This window comes from Sinocyclocheilus rhinocerous, unplaced genomic scaffold, assembly GCF_001515625.1.
Source record: "Sinocyclocheilus rhinocerous isolate Xijiao unplaced genomic scaffold, SAMN03320098_v1.1 scaffold934, whole genome shotgun sequence".
Lineage (NCBI taxonomy): Eukaryota > Metazoa > Chordata > Actinopteri > Cypriniformes > Cyprinidae > Sinocyclocheilus > Sinocyclocheilus rhinocerous.
Genome location: NW_015658752.1, coordinates 1,171,196 through 1,192,755, shown reverse-complemented (window position 1 = coordinate 1,192,755; position 21,560 = coordinate 1,171,196). Strand labels below are relative to the sequence as shown.

Genomic DNA, 21,560 nt, shown 5'->3' with positions numbered 1-21,560 from the left:
AATACTTTATAAATATATTTATATATATATACATATATATTCATTTTTTTCTAATATTTTTTCTCAATTTTAATATTACTTTTTCACATTACAGCAATGAAAATGGGATTTTATGTATTTATTTATTTACTGAATTACTGTAATGAGAATTAGGAGGTATTAAAAATAGGCTTTATTTTCTTGATGCAAAATTTAAGTTTATATTTCTATCTTTTGCTTATGGAGTAAAATATAACCTTAAATGATTTCTCTGTCTCTTCATAATTTCACTTTCTTTCAGTCTTTCTTTCAACATAACACACAAACCATCTGAACCTGCGCCTACTTTATATATACACAACATATTTATCATTTCCCGAAATCCTTATCAACTTCCTGTTACCTTTTCACCTCCACCGTCTCTCTCTCCACCTTTCCTCACCCGTCCGACGGTGCGATTTTCACCCTGCATTCGAAGCTCTTCATCATCGTGATGTGTCCTCGTGTTTCTAAAGTTCCCACAATACTTCATGCTGTGTGTGTCGCTGATTGATGAGATGTCTCCCTCGCTCTCCCCGTTCCTCTTTCCCCGCCGGCCCCGAGGCGTTGTTGCACTCCTCCTAAAGTGTGGTCCTCTGAGTTGCTTTCCGACGCTGGTACTTAGGAGACTTTGAAGTTTCGCTCTTTGGGGGCCAAACGGGTTTGACTAATTTCACATCCTGATCCAGAGACAACGTCTTTTTCGGAGAGGCTGTTTGCGGAGGCCACACTACAGAAATTTTGTTAGGGCTTTGATCAGGTTTATTTGCTTCTTTTTCAAACCCGTCTGAGAGCGAGCACAAGCTACTTTGCGAGAGTGAATATCTCCAATCCGATCCGTCATGGTCTGTATTCCCTGCATCCCGGACACCCAGTAATTCCCTTTGCGATCCTTGTACAAATCCATCCTCGAAATTCCCTTTAGACTTGAAGAGTTGTTTATAATGTGGCTGGCAGTATAAATGTCCATGGAGAGAGACAAAGTTTCCAAGGCTGTCAGACAACAGAGTTTCATAATTCATAAGTCACAGAAAATATATAGAGCTGTCTGCATTCACACAGTTTGTAAATACTGAAATGTTTTGCACCATTTTCGAATTGAAGCGTACAGAAAGTTTGTTAAAATAGACCCTTATATTTGGCACCCAATAGTTGAATTTGAGTTATTTTTATATTTCAATTTTTAACTTGAATATTGAAATAACTGATTGCTGCATTGCAAATATAACATTTTAATAGACTTCCCAAAAATTCCCAGCAACTGCATGAATGCTAACCATGAAATCATGACCAGGTCATGTTCTAACCAAAATAAAAATTATATCCTGCATATCTAAAGAAAATAAAGCCTGTTTTTAGAAACAATAAGTTTATTTGCACTGTGATTTGAATAATTATTAAGCACTCTAAAGAAATAAAATATATATCTTACTATAACAGACAATATATAAAATTCTAATGTACTGGTTTTCTGCCAAAATATTATTGGTGCTCAGCAATTAACAATGGTTCTCTTACAGTTAAAAACTTTTGCTGCTTAATTTTTTTAGTGATTCTTTGATGAATAGTTGAATAGAAAGTTCAAAGAACAGAATTTATTAGAAAAAAAAAGAAAATTATATATGTTTAAATTGTGCTGTTTAACTTTGATTAACTGTACGCTGAGAACATCAGTACTCTTGTTTGAGAGATTATATTACATATTATAGAAATTTTATAGTAAATATTATGTAATATATTTAAATTAAAAAATTATATTTATAATGTAATGGGTGGCAGTTAAACTGTGATGAATCTCAAGGCTGTCAGACAACAGAGTTTCATAATTCATAAGTCACAGAAAATATATAGAGCTGTCTGCATTCACACAGTTTGTAAATGAGAACTGCACTGCAAGCTTTCCATTTGAATGGATTTATGCAGGATACTTTATCTCATAGTTACAAATAATGGTACTTTATGCAAAAAAAATATTTTAGAATTGATTATGTTGGGATACTTACATTGTTAGACCTACTAGAATATTCATGTTAATGTTAAATATGATAAATTGTCTGTTTATGCTCCTTTTTAAACACAACCATACATACTATAAACTCGATGCTGACAACGATGCAAGGGTGTCGCACTGTTGCTATGTGGTTGCTAGCTTCTTCATGGGTACTTCTTCACTTTCTCACCAATGGATCCTCTGCAGTGAATGGGTGCCGTCAGAATGAGAGTACAAACAGCTGATAAAAACATCACAATAATCCACAAGACTACAGTCCATCAGGTCTTATGAAGTGAAAAGCTGCATGTTTGTAAGAAACAAATTTGGATCCTCTGCAGTGAATGGGTGCCGTCAGAATGAGAGTACAAACAGCTCATAAAAACATCACAATAATCCACAAGTCCATCAGGTCTTATGAAGTGAAAAGCTGCATGTTTGTAAGAAACAAATTAATCATTAAGATGCGTTTAACCTCAAACTAAAATACGAGTCCTCTATTCATAATATTGTTTTCTTCAGTGAAAAAGTGTCCCGTCTGAATCATAAGACAAATATACACAGATCAAGCACCGTTTACAAGTGAAAACAGTTCTAAACAAATACGTCAGTAGATTTTGATGTGAGAGGACAACAGGTGATGGACTTTTTCACCGGAGGAAGCATTATTATTGATTATGCGCTCATATTTTAGCCATAAGTAATGGCCTGAAGTTAACATCAAGACATAAAAACTTCTTAATAATGGGTTTGTTTTATACAAACATGCAGCTTTTCACTTCACAAGATGTTAATTGATGGACTGGAGTGGTGTGGATTACTTGTGGAATATTGTGATGTTTTTATCAGCTGTCATTCTGACGGCACCCATTCACTGCAGAGGATCCATTGGTGAGCAAGTGATGTAATGCTACATTTCTCCAAATCTGTTCTGATGAAGAGACAAACTCATCTACATCTTGGATGGCCTGAGGATGAGTACATTTTCAGCAAATTTTTAATTTTTGAGTGAAACTCCTTATAAATATCATATTACAATATTTTATAACATACCTCAATTTGTTTTTGCAGTGCTCACATAAAAAACAGGATTTATGGAACTTCTTTTTGTCGGCTATCAGGCCTTCCATGGGGTAAACCCTCTTCTTGCACACTGCACACATCTCCGACTTTGGTACTCGAATCTGGCAAGATGGTAAAGATATTCACGTTTTAGTCAATTCAGTTTTGTGCACAATCAATATTCCCACGCAGCACTTTGCCAAACACTCAGTCCTCCATCTGAGCAACGCAGGCAAATCACATCCAACATCCACTACTGCAATGTAAGGTTATTGAAAAGATCGTTAACAACAGCATTAGTGAAAGACATGTTCAGACACAATAATACATTAAAGCATTAATCCTTCACAAACCTGGAGATGAAAATGACACAGACATATCAAAATTAGTAGTTTACATAAAAAAAAAATATATTCTTTTCACTCTAGCCAAACATGTGCACGTACAATATGCACCCAATGCTGGGTTACCATTTGTTTTTAATCTAGCCTTTTATTTATTTTCCCCAGTTGAGTGTATAGAAGTCTGAATAACAATTGGGTTATAATTTGTGGAGTTATTTTGGGAAATGTAATGATCCTGCAAACTTGCAGTCTCTAAAAAGAAACAAACAAACCAACCAAACACACACACACACACACACACAAAGTCAAGCTGTTGTTTCTGAGGTCACACAGAGGCAAAATTTTAAACTCAAGCTTTGTTTTCCTTCAGTCGGTGTTCTGTATCAATCCCTAAAACATTTTGCTTTTAAAGTACATTTGATTCTTGTAGCACTCTCAAATGCAAATGAGACAGAGATGAATGGCAATTATGGAGAAAGCACTCAGTGCTATTGAGATATTTAAAATTCTAAGCTGATAAACTGTCTTTTTTTGATTCTTTGATGGTGCTGCGAGCGAGAGTAGGCAGAGAGCATTTCTAAGTGGCTAAAAAGAGTGTAGGCTGCTCCCCAGACTCTGTGATTTCCCAGGACACTTAGTTCAGTGATATGTGTCAGATAGTATGAACAAACGCATGTGTGGTATTCCAAAATAAATAAATAAATGATTATAAAATAATAATATAATTGAAATAAATAAATACATAAATGAATGAATTAATAAATGTGTGGCATACCGAAAAAAAAAGAAAAAAAAATTTAAACGTTAAAAAAGGAAATCTGTTTGTCACATTGTATAAATAAAATTGTGTTCAAAAAATTAAATGTAAATTAGAAAAATAAATAAATACATTTATTTATTTAAAACTTTAAACTCAAACTTAATTTGAAACTTAAACGTCAAACTCTTTTAAACTCAAGTAAAATTTTCAGCTATTAACATGCAAATAACTGCGATGAGTCACATTTGTTTTATAACCGTCACATTCACATACACATTTACTCATCTAAATGTGGACTTGTCGACAAAGACAAAAGTTAGAAACACACACAGTTTGAGCCGGTAATGTACCTCAGAAGTTTTGCAGTAGCTTGCTGTTAAATTTCATTCCCATCATGCACTGCAGGCATATTTACCCGGCACAGCAGTCTCGGTTTGATGCACTAGTAGGTGGCTTGGCTCTCTCACCTGTGACACCTAAGCTTTTGAACACACTCTCACTTTCTGTCCATGTTTTATGGAAGTTCTTCATCAGTTCCTCTGCAGAGGCCTCAGGTGACACCGCCACCTCTGACGTCTTTTTCTTCACAGCATCAGCATAGGAAAAAGGCACCCGTTGCGTTGTAACGCTTTGAGAGTGCGTGGAAACCGTCGTGGTGCTTCTTGATCCGATCATTTTAGTGCCGAACTCATCAACAGAAGAATAATGTTCAGTGACTGTTTCTGTCTCTGAAAAGCCTGTTGGATCGACAGACTTGTCTACTTTCACATCTCTGCTCACAAGCGGAGGGGAGCTCAGCTGGGAGCATTGTTCCCTCTCTGGAGGAAGCTCAGGCTTTGAACCTTCAGATGCAATTTCACTCACTCTTGACTCCTGTTCCTCCTGTTTGTTTTGTAGCTCTTTGATGGGGGAACTTTGCTCACTCATTTCAAAAACATTTTTAATATCCTTGATGTTGAAAGCAGCCATATCCTCTTGTTGTCTTGCTTTCTTCTCCGTATCAAGCGCCAGGTCGTCAGTTTCCCTGCCAGGCTTCTCTGTATTGTCAATTGGGTCTTTTCTAATACCAACTTTCCCTTGTGACGTCTCAATTGTTTTGGCTTGTCCAGACAGGTCATCCTTAGAGAGATTTTCATTCTCTTTCACTGCACTTTCAGTCTCGGTGTTGGGGCCTAAACGCTCTGGAATAATAATGGCATCTCCACTTACGTTAGCGATATTCACTTCAACGGTCACCACTTGTGTTTCAGAAGACCCAAGAGTCTCCTCTTCAACAGGTTTAGAATCAATTTTGATCTGCCGTTGGAACATGGCGGGAGATTCCACAATTTCGGACTTCTTTCCAGGGGCCAGCACCAGGTGAGGCACCGGATCCGGCGAGGCACCGCGAGAGAGCGTAGCTGTGGCATTTCTGAGCCGCGTCAGACTATCTGCCCGGCTCGAGGAGGGTGAAGGGGATTCCCTGCTTAAGCGAGAGCTTGGCGTCTCAGACTTGCGTGGAGGGGGCGTCGGTGGCGTTGGGGAAGGCGTAGGTGCTGCCCTCTGTGGCGAGTCAGTTCTCCTTGTGGACTCAATAGTGATGAACGTAGGTGAGGGAGAGCGCAGCCGTAACAATGGAGATGGAGCTCTGGGGTCAAGAGTTGTAACACTGCTCATCTGTTGCTTTCGACTCTTGCGCGTTGTCTTCGTCTCCTCTTTGACCACCTTCTGTGTTTCACACTTTGTAGAACCAATGGAAATCTTCGAAATTCTCTGTATGGCTCCACTAGAGACAAATCTTTCAGAGGTGGCCTCACATTCATGCTTTTCAATAGCGCCGTCAAAGTGCATTAGCTTAGCTTGAACAAGGTTTTTAACATGAGCGAGAATTTCTTTAAGCTTCTGTTCGTTGTGTTCGGCAGCTGCCCCTTCCAAATCACTCTTCTCCTCTGGCCCCAGAAGCCAGGCAGGCATTTCATTGAGCAGCGTCTTCACAGACTTAGAGTCCATTTTTCCCACAACCCCCTGTAACTCTGAGATACGAGACAACATCTTCTGCGCTTCGGCTTGTCTTAGAGATGTGCCAGCGCTCTCCGCCAAGGACTCTGCAGGTTCCTTTTGTGCAGATTTGCCTGTCATTTTTATTGGAACATTTCTGCTTTCATCTTTTGATTCCTCAGGAATCTGCTGGCTTCCACTGACCTGCTTTTGAAGTTTTACAGTCGTGCCCTCCTCCTGGAAACTCTGCTGTTGGACTGTACTTTCAGTTTTGATGACCTCCTTGTAAACCTCAGTGTGTCCCGTTTGAATGGTGTGCTGTGTTTGCACAACGGTGATTTCTTCTTGCTTTTCATCAGATGTCAGGACTGGCCACTTAGGCTCAGCAGGCGTGGCCTCTGTGGGTGAGATGGATGTGGCGTTGTTGCTTTGAGCGGCTTCTCTGTCTTTCTTACTCTTGCTCCTCCTTTTCTTTTTCGGAGTGGCAGGGGGCCCCTCTACAGGTTTCTCTTTGGCCTCTTTCTCCTCTTTATTCTCTGTTTCTGTGGGGCTTTTTTCTCTGCTTTCTTTCACCTGAACATTCTCCTGCTCCGCTGTGGTTTTCTCCTTGCTTTCCAGTTTAGCGCTCTTACTAACTTTCTTAGCCTTTTGACTGTCGACCTTTTGGGGCTTCTGCTCAGCATCCTTAATTTGACTCTCTTTGATTGGTAGGGAGCGATCAGGGGAGTTTCTTTCTTGATTTTTCTTCTGAGAGCTTTCCTCTTTTGTTTTGTTCTCAGCTATGCTGCTCACATCTTTTTCAACATTCTCAGATTCATTTTTAGAGACACTTTGAGGTTTGTCCATTTTGACAGAGGCCTTTATTTCTTCTTTGGTTGTGTTTTTAATAACCGTCTTCGTCACCTGTTGTATATTGGTCGTCACGGATCTCTTCTTTTTCTTTTTAGCTGAAGTGGAGGTGGTCTGCTGCTGACCCGAAGAGCCCTGCGATGACTGATTAGAGATAATGTTCTGTTTAACTGCGGAAATAACAGGAGATTCTGGAGGAGATTTCTCATTTGTGGCAGCGATCAAAGTCTTGCTTGGGGGAGCGTTTGAGAGAGATGTGTGCTTGGATGAATCATATGAGTCTGTAGCTGATTCGGATTTGGTCACACTCTTTTGAGCTCTCTCTTGAGTGAAATCAATTGATATGCTTGCCTCTGATTGCACCATGCCTGTGCTCTCTGAAGAAAGCATTTCAAGGGCTGCACTGACTGACTCGTGCATGCAGATTTCAAAGGCTGGGGAGCGCGGCGGTGGCGGCGTGCAGCTTTCCTCCCTCTGCTGTCTGTACTTCTGTTCGGCTTGTATTAATTGGGTTTTGAATTTGCTTACTGGGGATTTGGACGGCGGAGGAGGAGAGGCGGGTGGGGTGAGTGTCAAGGGGGCGAAAACTTTCTTGGGCGGACGTGGAGACTCCGGTGGCTGTTTTGTGAACACAGACTGAATTTCAGAGGATATCACGGTGGATTTAACTGATGATGTGGTGACATTTTTTCTACTCTTGGTCTCTCGTGTAGCCTCCACATCCATTTGCTCAAATGAAATCGCTGACTCAAGCTTGGGTACTTTGCACAATGTTGGTGCTTTGACGGGTTTGACAGTCATTTTAGTGGGTTTGGATGGTGTTATGTTGGGCAGTGGAAGGAGGTCTAGCTCCTGTTCTGTGGGAGGTGGAGGGAGGAGGTCTAGCTCAGCCGTGGCAAGAGGAGGAGGTGGTGGGGTTGGTGGAGGAGGTAAATGCTCAAGTTCTGTCTTGGCTGGATCACATGGAGGAGGAGGAGTAGGGGGAGGGGGAAGATCATGATCACCCCTAATGCACGGAGGAGGAGTGGGGAAGGAGATGCTATCATAATCCGGAGGGGGTGGCAGAGGGGGCTCGGGGTCAGGTGGTGGAGGTGGCATATGGATTTCCTGCTGTTTTCTTTTATCCAGTATGATCAACCCCTTACAGCCACTTTTTTTCAAGTTACGGAAGTCGGTCTTCAATGTTTTGACGCCATGTGTTTGAACAATTGTTTTGTGCTCCAGCACTGTGGTCTTTGTCTCCTGGCTCCATGCTGTGGTGTGAGTGGTGATTGCAGTGCTCTCTTGAGATGCGTATTTGTTTTGCATTGATTGCTTGTGAGCGCTTCTCTTTGATTCACTGCTCATATCAAGGTTTTTAACTGCAGGGGTGGGCTTCTGTGCCGGGATGTCTTTCACTGATGGAGACGGGGTCTTGGCAGGAACTTTGACCTTTCTTATCGGCTGCCTTCGGGGAATCGTTGGGCTAGCTCTCTGTGCTGTTTCCATTAAGGATTTTATTGTGCCCTTAACGTCTCCTTTTATCACTTCTTCTTTCTCTGATAGCATTTGCTCTTGGGTGTCATAGAGTGATTTTATGGAAAGCTTCACGTCGCCCTCTGTGCTCGCCCTGCGCTGCATTCTGGGAGATGGAGGAGGCTCAAGTAAGAGCTGAATCTTGCCTTTCACATTTCCCTGGACACCAATCTCCTGCTGGCAAACCTTTCTCTCATTTGACGCTTCTTGTAGACTCTGTATTGCCGTGTGAATGTCACCCTTTACAATCACCTCCTTCTCCACCTCTCTCACTGCATGTTTGGCCTCCTCCAGCGATTTCAACATACTTTTGATGTCACCTGGCACCAAGTCTTCAAGGACAATTTCCACCTTGGTGGCAGCCGAGTCTTTTAGCGATTTCAGCACTCCTTTGATGTTACCAGGAATTATTTCGGGCTTTTCCATCTCTCTGGGCTGATTTTGGGCCTCCTCTAGAGACCTTAGGGTTGTAGGTAAATCAGCTCGGATGACTTCTTCTTTCTCCAAAACAACCATCTGGTTTACAGACTGCGTCAGAGAATTCATTGCCGCTTGCAGGTCTCCTCTCACAATCTCTTCTCTCTGTAAATGTTCAAATGAGACTGGAAGCTCGGTCATGAAAACCTTAACTGTGTTATGAACATCGCCTGGGACTATATCTTCCCTGTCCACCAGACGACCGATTTGAGCTTGATTACGTGTCAGGCTGAGTTTCGTTCCCTTAATATCACCACCGATGATTTCCTCTTTTTCAATTTTACCAGGGTCAGCCTCATCTGGCTCTACCTGCAGCTTTTTGAGGTAATCCAGCGCACCCGACTCAATACATGTAGAATAAAAGCTCACCTTTCCCCTCTCTGCTTCATCCACTTTAATTCTCACAATCTCCTCTGTGTCTGGATTGCAAAGTCTCTCAAGGCACCCTTTCACATTACCTCCGACTATATTTTCATTCTGAGTGCTTGGTTCCTCAGGAGAATTGAATAAAGAGTAGATCGTCATACGAACATCTCCCTTTTCGTCTTCTTGAATGAGAATGCCCCGTTTGCCAGTGCTCTCCTCTTTCAGCAGGTTGTTTATGGCTTCCTGAATGTCACCTCTTATTATCTCCTCTTTCTCCACAGAAGTGCTGCTGTGCTCTTGGAGCAGCTGATGTACGGCGCCGCTGATGTCTCCCCTCTCCTCTGCATTTATAACGATTCCCCTCTCGGTTTTCTCCTCTCTGTTGAGGAGGTTCATCATGATGTTTTGCAGATCTCCATTAATGATTTCTTCTCTTTGGATCTGGGGAGCTTCTTTATTCATGAGGTTGTACTTAGCCATGCGAACGTCTCCAATTTCATCGGCCTCTATGATGATACCTTTGTTGTCTACCATTCTTTGGGTGAACAGTTCGTCGAGGGTGGCTTTAACACTTTTACCAATGATTTCTGTCTTCTCCAAGCTGCTCTCATTAAATTCAGTGAACGGCGTTGTTTCAAAAAGCCACGTTGTGGTTTTGACATCTGCTTTGGGGATTTCTTCAAAAATGACCTTTTTACTTTCGTCACTTTCGTTAATATGATCAAGATGATTCTTCTCAAATAGCCATACAGACTGTTTGACATCCCCCTTCAGCTGTTCCTCCATAACAACAGTTTTCATCTCATCTTCTGACTTTTCAGCATGTATCTGATCAATTGTGTGAGTTTCAAACATCCATTTTGCTGTCCTAACATCCCCTTTATGAATCTCACTCATACTGACAGTACGCACCAACTTTTGAGACAATGCATCGGATTCAAAACGCTGCTTGTTTGTCTTTACATCGCCTCCCTGAATGTCCTCGACAGTTTTGATTGATATTTTGGCATCTTCTGCAATCTTATCAAGGGGCTGGGTTTCAAACCTCCATCTTGCTGAGCTGACATCACCTTTTTGGATATCTTCCTCTGTAACGGCTTTTAAAAGATAGACCTCATCTGTCTCTCTAATCGAGTCCAGAGGCTTTGTTTCAAACAGCCAACGGGCTCCTACTACATCACCTCTATGTATTTCTTCTTTTGTAAGTGTGGTCACTTCATGATAATGGCCTTCTTTGTCTTGGATGGCATAGAGAGGCTGAGTCTCAAACATCATGGCGTACGATTTCACATCTCCTTTCTCCTCATCCTCTCTGATGACTTTCTGCAGCTTTCTCATTTCGGCCTCAGATGACACATCTTGAATCTTATCTAACGTGTAGGTCTCAAAAATTAATCTGCCTTTATCAACATTGCCTCCCTGAACGTCTTGTACCGTACGAGCTCCTTTTAGCTCGCCGGGGGTATCTGCGATTTCATCTATGGGTTGGTTTTCAAATAACCATTTGCAGTTTCCAACATTTCCTTTCTGAATATCCTCAGCTTGAGCACTCCTCAGCTGTCTCATGAAATCCTCAGAGGTTGAGCTCATAACGTCGGAAGATTGGGTCTCGAATATGTATTTCATCCGAGACACGTCCCCAGATTGTATGTCTATCTCACTAACACTCTTAAAATCTTCTCGCTGTCCTCCACTTATGTTTTCCAGGTTCTCTGTCTCAAACAGGAAACGTGCCATACGGACATCTTTACCGTGAATGTCCTCTTGTTTCACAGTGCGAGTTTGCAACACTGTCTCTGAGTTATTCTGTATGGCATCAAGAGTTTGAGTTTCAAAAAGCCAAGTGCATGTTTTCACATCGCCTTTTTGAACTTCACCAGAATCTTTTGTACTCTTAAGCTCTTCCCTTTCATAAAGCATGTCTACAGGTTTGGTCTCAAAAAGCCACTTATAGGTTTTAACATCACCTTTGACTATTTCTGCTGTCTCCCTAGTAACACACTCCTCATCTTCAATATTGCTAAAATACTTAATAGCATCAAGAGGCTGGGTTTCAAAGAGCCATTTGGCAGTCTTGACATCTCCAGATTCGATCTCTTGTTGTGTTATGCCCTTTATGATTTGGAATTTAGTGATGCTCTCGTCGAATTGGTCAATAGGGCGAGTTTCAAACATCCACTGGCAGCTTCTGACGTCTCCTTTGACGATTTCCTCCCGCCGTACGGTTCTGACCTCGTGATAATGCCCAGAGCTGTCTTGCAGTGCGTATAATGGCATGGACTCAAATAGATTTTTATTTGATCTAACAGAGCCAGTGGTGACACCCTCAACTTGAATCTTCTGACTTTCGTCATATTGGCTTAAATCATATGTTTCAAAAATTTGCTTGTAGTTGCTCACATCCACATTTTCTATATCCTCCAGATTCACTGTTCTTGTTATTTCCTTTCTCTCCTCTCTGATCTGCTCCAGCGGCTGGCTCTCAAACAGCCACTTCTGGTGTCGAACGTCTCCTTTCTCCTCAGATGTCATCATTCTTTTGAGCTTCCCCACCTCTGCAAGTTCTTTCATCTCATCTTTTGGAGCAGTCTCAAAAAAGTGTCTGGCAGACTGAACGTCACCTCCTATAATTTCTTCTGCACTTACTGGCCTGGCATTGGAATCATCCTTTAACATATCCATCGGTTGCGTCTCAAACACCCTACAATTTCTGCGGACATCACCCTTGTAACTTCTATCTATTTGTTCTGAATCAACTGTCTTCACAAACTCTCTCTTTTCCTCTTGAATGTCTTCCAAATGTTGGTTCTCAAACAGCCATTTTTGATGTCTCACATCACCTCTTTCTTCATCAGACGCTATGGTTTTCTTAAGTCGGCTTACCTCATCATCCTCATCTTTAATGTTCTCCAGAGGTTTATTCTCAAACATCCATTTTTGGTGTCTCACATCACCACTTCCTTCTTCAAAGACTACTTTTTTATTTAGTTTTCCCACTTCTGGAAGCTCTTTGAGTTCATCCGGTGGAGCGTTTTCAAACAAGTGTCTCACAGAGCGAACGTTACCTCCAATAATCTGTTCTGAGGCAACAGGTCTGGAGTTGGCATCGTCTTTAAGCGTGTCCATAGGCTGCGTCTCAAACACCATGCAGTGTTTGCGTACATCCGCCCCAAGAATCTCTTCTTTCTGCTGCTTTTGCATTCTCTCCCATTGGGCATTTATGGAGTCAAGCCTCTTTGTCTCAAACAGCCACCTTCCCGTTTTCGCATCACCTAGCTGGTTGTCTTCCATGGATATACTGGAGATTAGCCTGACTTGAGAAAGGTCCATGTCAATATCATTCAATTGCTGCGTTTCGAAGAGCCATCTTGATGTTTTGACATCACCTTTCTCCGTCTCCTCTCGGCGGACAGAAGTAATCAACACCATCTCACCGGAGTGTTCCCTCATTACACACATGCACTGCGTCTCAAACATCCATATGACTTTCTTTACTTCTGACTTGATCTCCTCCAGTACAGACTTCAGGCTCAGCAGCTGCTTCTCATCCATGGTTTCAGTGTCGCCCAGAGAGTCCATTTCTTGGTTTTCAAACATGTACCTCACAGACTTCACATCTCCTTCGGTGGCTTCTTGTGTAAAGATGACTTCTTTGGTTTGCTCATCATCAGTGTGAATTTTATTTAACGTATCCATTGGCTTTGTCTCAAACAACCAGGCGGCCGCCTGCACATCTCTTTTCCCCACTTCATTCACTAGATAGTTCTCACGTTGCAATCCTAGTGTATCCATGGGCTGCGTCTCAAACATCAAAGCCCTGATCTTAACATCACCTCCAGGAATGATTTCCTGCTGAATTATCTTTTTGTCATCCTCTTCGTTGTCCGAATCATCCTTAATGCAGTCCAAGGGTTTGTTCTCAAACATCCAGCGCATGGACTGCACTTCGCCACTCAGAATCTCGTCCCACTCCAAATATTCGCGATCCGGGCTTCCGTTTGAATTGCTGCCGGTGTGTTCAAACTGGTATGCTGCCTCTTGAACTTCTCCTACTTCTTCAATGCCCTCGTCATCGTAAAAATCTCTTTCCAGGTCTTTCCTGACATCAGGGTGAATGTGTTTGCAGAGACGTTTCAGCTCTAATAGCTCCCTCTGTCTGTAGTATTGCTGTCTGTTCACTGAGTGTTTCACTGGAGGTTCAGGAAAGTTTTCCGCAACGTCTGAAGGTTCCTCCAGTAGGTCTGGTGGGGGCGGTGGCAGATATTCCAGATCATCATCGTCGTCGTCATCATCATCATCATCATCATCAAAAGTAAACTCAAAACTCGGTTCACCTTCTTCCACTTTGTCTGAGACAACACTGTTCAGAGTAGTTGATATTTCACTCTTCACAGTTTGATGGGACGCGTTCACATCTGATGGCAGCTGTGAATGGCTTTTGTCACGTTCAATCTTTTTTAGAGAGAGAATATGAACATAATTCAGTGGAGCTCTGAAATGGCTTATACTTCAGCTGGATCAGAAAAGTAATTTCATTTTTTAAAACTGAATGTCCAAATCTGGGCAAATTATTTTAAAGGCCTTTCCAGTATTTTTGTGTCCTTATTGTGCATTCAAAAAAGACCAGCAAAAAGCATTTAAAAAGGTTCTGCTTGAGTGTCATAAAAATAAATAAAGAGCACCACCTTACACAATTACAAGAAAAAGTTATCTGATTTTTGTAACTGCTCAGCCGCAGCACTATGTGTGCCCTCTGCATTTGAAAGAGTCATCCATTTACTAAACAAATGGTTTTTCTAACCCCATGCATTGTTATATTTTAAAAAAACAGCTTCATGAATATATTAGACACACTTCCCTAAAACCATCAATATCATGTACTACACTTGAAAATTACAGCACACTGCAAAAATGTCTTTTTAATGAGTTAATTTAGTCTTTTTGACATTTTCCAAGTAAAATATATAAAAATCTCTAAAGCAAGAAAACTTACTTGAGAAGCAAAACTGCATTAGACAGTAAGACATGTTTTTATAGACTGTTTCTTTAATGCAGTGTATTTTCATTACATTTTTAATGTGTTCATACGTGAACAAAAACTAATAACACTCATATTAAAGACACAGTCTATAAAAACAAGCGTGAATATCTAATGCAGTGTTGATATTCAAGTAAACTGATTTCTCAAGCAAAAAAAAGTGTTGAGAGCAAGACTTGTAGTCAGAACCACCATTGGTATGCATTGTTGTTTAGATGCACAATAAAGACACAAAAACAACCCATATCAGATGTAAAGTGAATTTACAATAACAACGTCAGAACACAGAGATGAACACATGCTCTCAAGTCTTATGAAGCTCAATACAACTACGCTGTTGAAAGTGGGGGGACTCATGGAAACATGTAAAAAAGATGGTAAGCAGAGTCTTGTTATGCACTGAATCCTATTAAAGTATAATACATTCATATGTCAGAGTAGAGATGTAGGCAAAAAAAACACTTACCTTCATTTTCTTGCTGGGGGCTGCCTCCTCAATAGTCTTTTCAAAATGCTGTGCCAGTTCTTTAGTCGAGAGCCTCGGATAGTACTCTTCCTCCTCTGGAAGCAAAAGTTAAAATTAAATACATCTTGTGAGCCTCTGTAAAATGCACTGTAAACCAAAGAATGAGTCATTGTGTGATATAGAACTTATTATCTATAAATTACTGCTGGTAAACTTACCCATTTCATTGTGATGATTCTCATAACCGGATATAACCTCCTGGTTATGAGCGATTTGATCACGTGCAGCCTGTAATATGGCAAAATAAATACAACAACTTCCAATTTAGTGGCATATGCAATAATGAAATGGAGTGAATGCCAAAGGATCTAAATGAACAGTTCTAACATGAATTTACATTTCTGCATTTGGCAGATGTTTTCATAAGCACTGTGTTTTATAAGTATGTGCATTCATTCCTAGGGAGTCAAATCACTGAACGTGGTGTTGCTTTAGCAGCTGAGTTTATAATACTATAATGAGTAAACACATTTATTAAAACTCTCAACATGGAAATGTGGGCAGTAAGGTATCCCTGTAACAGTGTCTCTCACATACACCGAGTTAAAGAAATCAAGGTCTTTTCACAGGACATTATGGGATTAAAGGCAAAAATTCTGTCATTTACGGAAATGCAAAAATAAACTAGAAAATAAATAATACACCTGGTTTCTTAATTGATCTTGTAATGTTAAGGTCAATTAAAAAAACAACAACAACTGAAAAATCCATTTTACTGATGGATAAAAGTAGTGCATGACAATTTACAGCTCAGTAAATAAACACAATGGATTATATATTAAATAGCCATGTGGTAATGCATATTTTTGAATAATCTATTGAATGAAATTTTTCAAATGAAACATTTTATTTGAAAGTTCATGGATGCAAACCAAAAGATAAAATCATTAGTGCAAAAACAACTACATTATGCTACACTTGGGTTAAAAAAAATATATCAAACTCTAAATTCTAATCAGATGAGCCACATATAAAAAGGTAAAATATTTTTAATAAATATTTTAATAAATGTTATAATATAAATATTTTCACAATATAGGCATATAGGACCTACAATAATGTACAGTATTTGAAAAATAATGTGTTTTTTGAACATGAGCATGTCAACATATTCTGTTACACCAAATACACAAAATAATGATCTTTTAAAAAGCATCATATGACCCCTTTAATGCGACTTCGACATGACAAGAGCCTTTGAAGCACTTTTAATCTTATCAAATGCAATGTTTCAGGGTTTTAGTGTTTTATTTTTATTCTACTCAACAGACATTGATCTGCTCACTCGATTTAACAATCAATATTCCATGAATTATTCTACTGGACTATACTCTCACGTCTATTTGCGCAGGGTTACTTCAAACCTTTATTTATTCCCCTTGTCCTCATTTCTAATCACTTTTAGCATCTTTTACCATGAGATTATTATAAGGAGGGCAAAGTTATGGGTTTGATTCTCAGGCAGTGCATAAACTGATAAAATATATACGTTATATATAAAATATATATGTTAAATGCAATGCAAGTCAATTAGGATAAAAGCACCCACCAAATGAATGAATGTAAATGCAAGTGTTTATGTGGAGATGATGACGCTAAAACCTCCAGCTTCTAAATGACATTTTCACATTATTGAAAACTGATCAGTTGCAGTGACATTTCACAGCAGATAGTAAACAGAAATGAGGCACTATAGAGACTGTAAATTAAGAGCCGTGTGATTGTCAGCGTAGCTCCTGTTGGCGAGATCCACTACTGTTAGTGTCTGACGTTTTTGTGAAATGGAGAGTTATTAGTAGCAGGGCTGTCGGAAATGTCTGTACCCTTTCATCCTGGAGGAAGACCTGCTGCGAGACTTGTCGACCCCCGCTGCTGCTCACCACACTCATCGCTGATGAATTTGACACCTCCTGCGTGACAGGAGACAAGGGTTGTTAAGAGGATGAGACAGAGAAAAACACACACTGTCTTTCCAAGAAAGCGCTCACACAAAATATCTTATTATTTATTTATTTATTATTTAGTCATTTAGCAGACACTTTTATCCAAAGCGACTTACAAATGAGGACAATGGAAGCAATCAAAATCAACAAAAGAGCAATGATACGCAAGTGCTATAACAAGTCTCAGTTAGCTTAACGCAGTACACGTAGCAAGTTTTTTTTTTAAATAATATAATAAATAAAAAGAAAACAGATAGAATAGAAAAAGAATAGAGCAAGCTAGTGTTAGAGGTCTTTTTTGCTTTTGTTAATTGTATAATAAATGAAAAGAAAACAGATAGAATTAGACTTGTGCCGGTATTCGGTAATGTGATACATCACGGTAATGAATATGCACGATATTGTTATCGTGGGCACTTCTAAATACCGTGAATAATTATATATTACAAATTATTCAGAATTTTGAATGCATTTTAAGAATACTTTTCCCATAAACTGAGTTGTGTTGCATGTTCCGAAAGAAAGGGCCTGATCTTCTTGATGTTGAATAAAGCAAATCTGCAGGACCGGGCAGTTTTAGCAATGTGGTCTGAGAAAGTCAGCTGATGATCAATCATAACTCCAAGGTTTCTGGCTGTTTTTGAAGGAGTTATGGTTGATGTGCCTAACTGGATGGTGAAATTGTGATGAAACGATGGGTTTGCTGTAACCACAAGCAGTTCTGTCTTGGCCAGTTTGAGTTGAAGGTGATGGTCCTTCATCTAGCAAGAAATGTCTGTTAGACAAGCTGAGATGCAAGCAGCTATTGTCGGATCATCAGGATGGAATGAGAGGTAGAGTTGAGTGTCATCAGCATATCAGTGGTATGAAAAGCCATGTTTCTGAATGACAGAACCTAATGATGCCATGTAGACAGAGAAGAGAAGTGGTCCAAGAACTGAGCCCTGAGGCACCCCAGTAGTCTTATCTTATCTGCACAGCCTTTTCTTAGTCACAAACAAATATATTTGTGATGTAATGTGTTGCTGTATCTCTATTGTGAACAAAAATATACACGAAAAGTGCTAAGTATTTAGTATTCAAAAAGTATTTAGAAAATTATTTAACATTAGAAATATATACTACTGATCAAAATTAAGAAATTTAGGTTTAAAATTAAGATTTTTAAATGTTTAGAAAGAAGACTCTTCTGCTCACCAAGGCTGCATTTATTTAATTAAAAATACAGTAAAAACAGTAATGTTGTGAAATATTATTACAATTTCAAATAACGCTTTTCTTTTTTAATATATTTTAAAAAGTAGTTTATTCCTGTGATGCAAAGCTGAATTTTCAGCATCATTACTCCAGTCTTCAGTGTCACATGATCCTTCAGAAATCATGTTAAAATGCTGATTTGCTGCTCAAGAAACATTTCTTATTATAATGCATGCTGAAAACCATTTTGCTACATAATATTTTTGTGGAAACTGAGATACATGATATTTTTTCAAAGAAATTAAAAAAAAATTTCAGCAGAGGATACATTAAATTAATCAAAAGTGACAGTAAAGATATTTATAATGTTACAAAAGAACTCTATTTCAAATAAATACTGTTCTTTTGAACTTTCTACTCATCAAAAACACTGATAATAAGACGATAATAATTAAGTCAATCAAAGACACTAATAATAATTGATAACAATTAAGCATCAAATCAGCATATTAGAATGATTTGTGAAGGATCATGTGACACTGAAGAAGACTGAATTAATGATGCTGAAAATTCAGCATTGCGTCACAGGAATAAATTTCATTTTAAAATATATTCAAATAGAAAACAGTTATTTTAAATTGTAGTGATATTTCACAATATTACTATTTTTATTGTATTTTTGATTAAATAAATACGGCTTAGGTGAGCAGAAGAGACTAAAATAGATAAAACATTAAAAAATCTTGATGATTTCAAACTTTTGAACTTCATGTATTGCATTAGAAAGCTAGATATCAAACCAACAGGCATCAAATGCTGAAGGTTGTTTTCTCAAAACTACACGACTTGTCAAAACCATAGTGACAAATGTTTGAACATTTTGAAATAAAAGCCACATACTTAACCTAGTGCTGCTAGCATATCTCAGCCCTTTACACATTCTGTAATACACACATGCACAAGGAAACAACATTATAATAAAATCAAAAAATTAATTTATGCATATTTGCATGAAATCTGCATTACCCAAGCACAAATTAAAGCTTGGAATTAATCTGTACATTTTCGTTTTCCATTTCAGGATTACGATTAGTCAGTGTCAATTACTGTTAAACGGCAGGTGTAATGGTTTCAGCCCTCGGATGAGCAGATTTTGTAATGTTATAACATGTTCCAACTCACACTCCCACACACAAACACATGCAGCTGCGCATAAACAAGTGTGATATCATCAACAGGGACAAAATCAATACCAATCCATAAAAACAGCCCGAAAACACACGCTCATCGTTAAAAGAGATACGACTGACACACACTGATGCAGACTGCATCATTATAACCAAAGGTGACTGAGAATCAGACCTAAAAACACTCATCAAAGCAACAGCGCAATAGTGACCGCCTACTGCTTCAGCTGCTTGGCTTCTGGTGAAGTATTTTTCATTTTCTCCAGAGAGACTTCAAAAAACACTTTAATAAAGAGTTCCAAGTCATTAACCAAACCAACCAGCTCTGAGATGAATCACAACACTACAAACTTTGATTCAAAGCGAAAAAGCATTTGAAAATGGGAATAAAGGACAAAGTTCATTGGCTACGCTCAGAAGTGAACTGTTCAATGATATCTTTTAACTTGATTGGCAAAAGGATAAAAAAAAAAAGCTATTTGTAGGGCTGCATTGAGAATTTTTTATTTTTTTAAAAAAATTTTGATTCAGTTCAGTTTTGATCTTGATTCGGTTTAATATTTTTTGCATTAATGCACCGATATACATCTCATTGACATATTACTGTGTTAAAAAATTAAGGCTCTTTCACAAGACTCTCATTTGTAGATTAAATGTAACAATTGGCATTTACTGAATAAGATAAAAGTTATTAAAAAAAATCTAGTGATATCAATGTCACTTAAAAATGTAACCTTTTACTGATGGAATAAAATAGAGCATGACAAAACATCTATAATTAAGTAAATAAACTCATAAAAAGGTAAAATATTTTTAATATAATATTTTATGATTTTATAATATAAAAATTGTTACAATGCTCTTTTATTATATTTCTTTTTAAAATATATTTTATATTTTAGAATACAGTAAATGATTGGGCACTTTCAATGTGATTTTGACATCACAAGAACTTTTGAGGCAATTTCAAAGGTTTATTTATTTTTTAATAATTTTTTTAAATTAATATACTGATTATTGACTCTTTGTTCATTTCATTTTAAGAGGAACTTCTAGTTCTCCATTTATTCCTGCTTAAATTAAGGTACTGTGGTTGAAAAGAAACTTGTTTTAAACATGTTTTGTTTAAAAAGTCTTAAAGAAAGCTGAAGACATTTTGGGGTTGTCTTAGATAATCTGAACAGAAAATAACCTATAGAAAAACTAAAAAACTAAAACAAAATCACACTTGTCTAAAATATAAAAGATAAACACAGACCTCATTATCCAGAAAAAGGATAAAAAACAAGCTCAAAAATACATCCTACATACCAAACACACACAGAATGTGACACAAGTTATAGTTTAAATATACACACACCTCCTTCCTAACATGCACACACAAACAAGTTTAATAAATTAGTGTCACCCAGAGCAACAGAAAGCACAGATAATGAGATGACCTGCTGCAGCAGAATGCTTTGATCCTTCTCTCAAATAACTGCTGCATGATACATAATGTCAGCTTATGCTCTCATTTGTCTACTCAGTGCTTATCATTTACAACATGCTTCTCTTTGTGAGCTGTGGATTACTGCCAAACTTTAGCTATTTTATGTGGTAATTCTATCTAATGTTCAGTAAACTACACTTTGTCTGTATACGATTGCATCTTGATTTCATAAAGCTACAAAAATAGAGACATTTAAAGCAGTGGTTCTCAAAATGTTACACTCTAAAAAATGCTATGTCCCTATTTTACCCAGCCCTGGGTTGTATTTAACCCAGCATTTTTAGAGTGTATATTTACAGCATATTTGTAGTAAATGTACCTAATTTGGTCACACTTTAGTCTGAGGACCACTTATCACTATTAACTAACTATGACTTTTACCTCAATAAACTCCTAATTACTACTGATTAATAGTTAGTACACTCTAAAAAATGCTGGGTTGTTTCAACCCAACTTTGGGTCAAATATGGACTAACCCAGCTGTTGGGTTAAATTTTTACATTCAATTTTTAACCCAAAAGTTGGGTTAGTCCATATTTGACCCAAAGTTGGGTTGAAACAACCCAGCATTTTTTAGCGTGTAAGATAGCTGTTAAGTGTTTATGTATGGGGTGGGATTAAGCAACCTAAAATATGTTCATGCAGAATAAGGCATTAATATGTGCTTCATAAGTATTAATAAATAGCCAATATGCTTGTAATATACATGTGAATAAGCAACTATTTTTAATAGTGAGAACTGGACCCTAAACTAAAGTGTAACCCTAAGTTTACACCAAGGAACATTTTATAAGCAATTTACAATCTTTCTCTTCTAGA

At 38.5% G+C, this 21,560-nt stretch overlaps 1 protein-coding gene across 1 annotated transcript in view; it reads right to left on the bottom strand.

Annotated features, from left to right (window-relative positions):
• Positions 1-197: 197 nt before the first annotated feature.
• The window catches only part of LOC107722896 (xin actin-binding repeat-containing protein 2-like), a 46,362-nt gene continuing 24,999 nt past the window's right edge, over positions 198-21,560 (bottom strand). Inside the window, exons 5-10 of the mRNA XM_016531392.1 lie at positions 16,746-16,832; positions 15,081-15,150; positions 14,863-14,957; positions 4,642-13,810; positions 3,062-3,192; positions 198-1,011 (exon numbers count right to left, since the gene is read on the bottom strand). Of these exons, the coding sequence (XP_016386878.1) occupies positions 3,101-3,192; positions 4,642-13,810; positions 14,863-14,957; positions 15,081-15,150; positions 16,746-16,832 (9,513 nt within the window). The 3' untranslated portion in view covers positions 198-1,011; positions 3,062-3,100. The remainder of the gene's footprint in view (positions 1,012-3,061; positions 3,193-4,641; positions 13,811-14,862; positions 14,958-15,080; positions 15,151-16,745; positions 16,833-21,560) is intronic.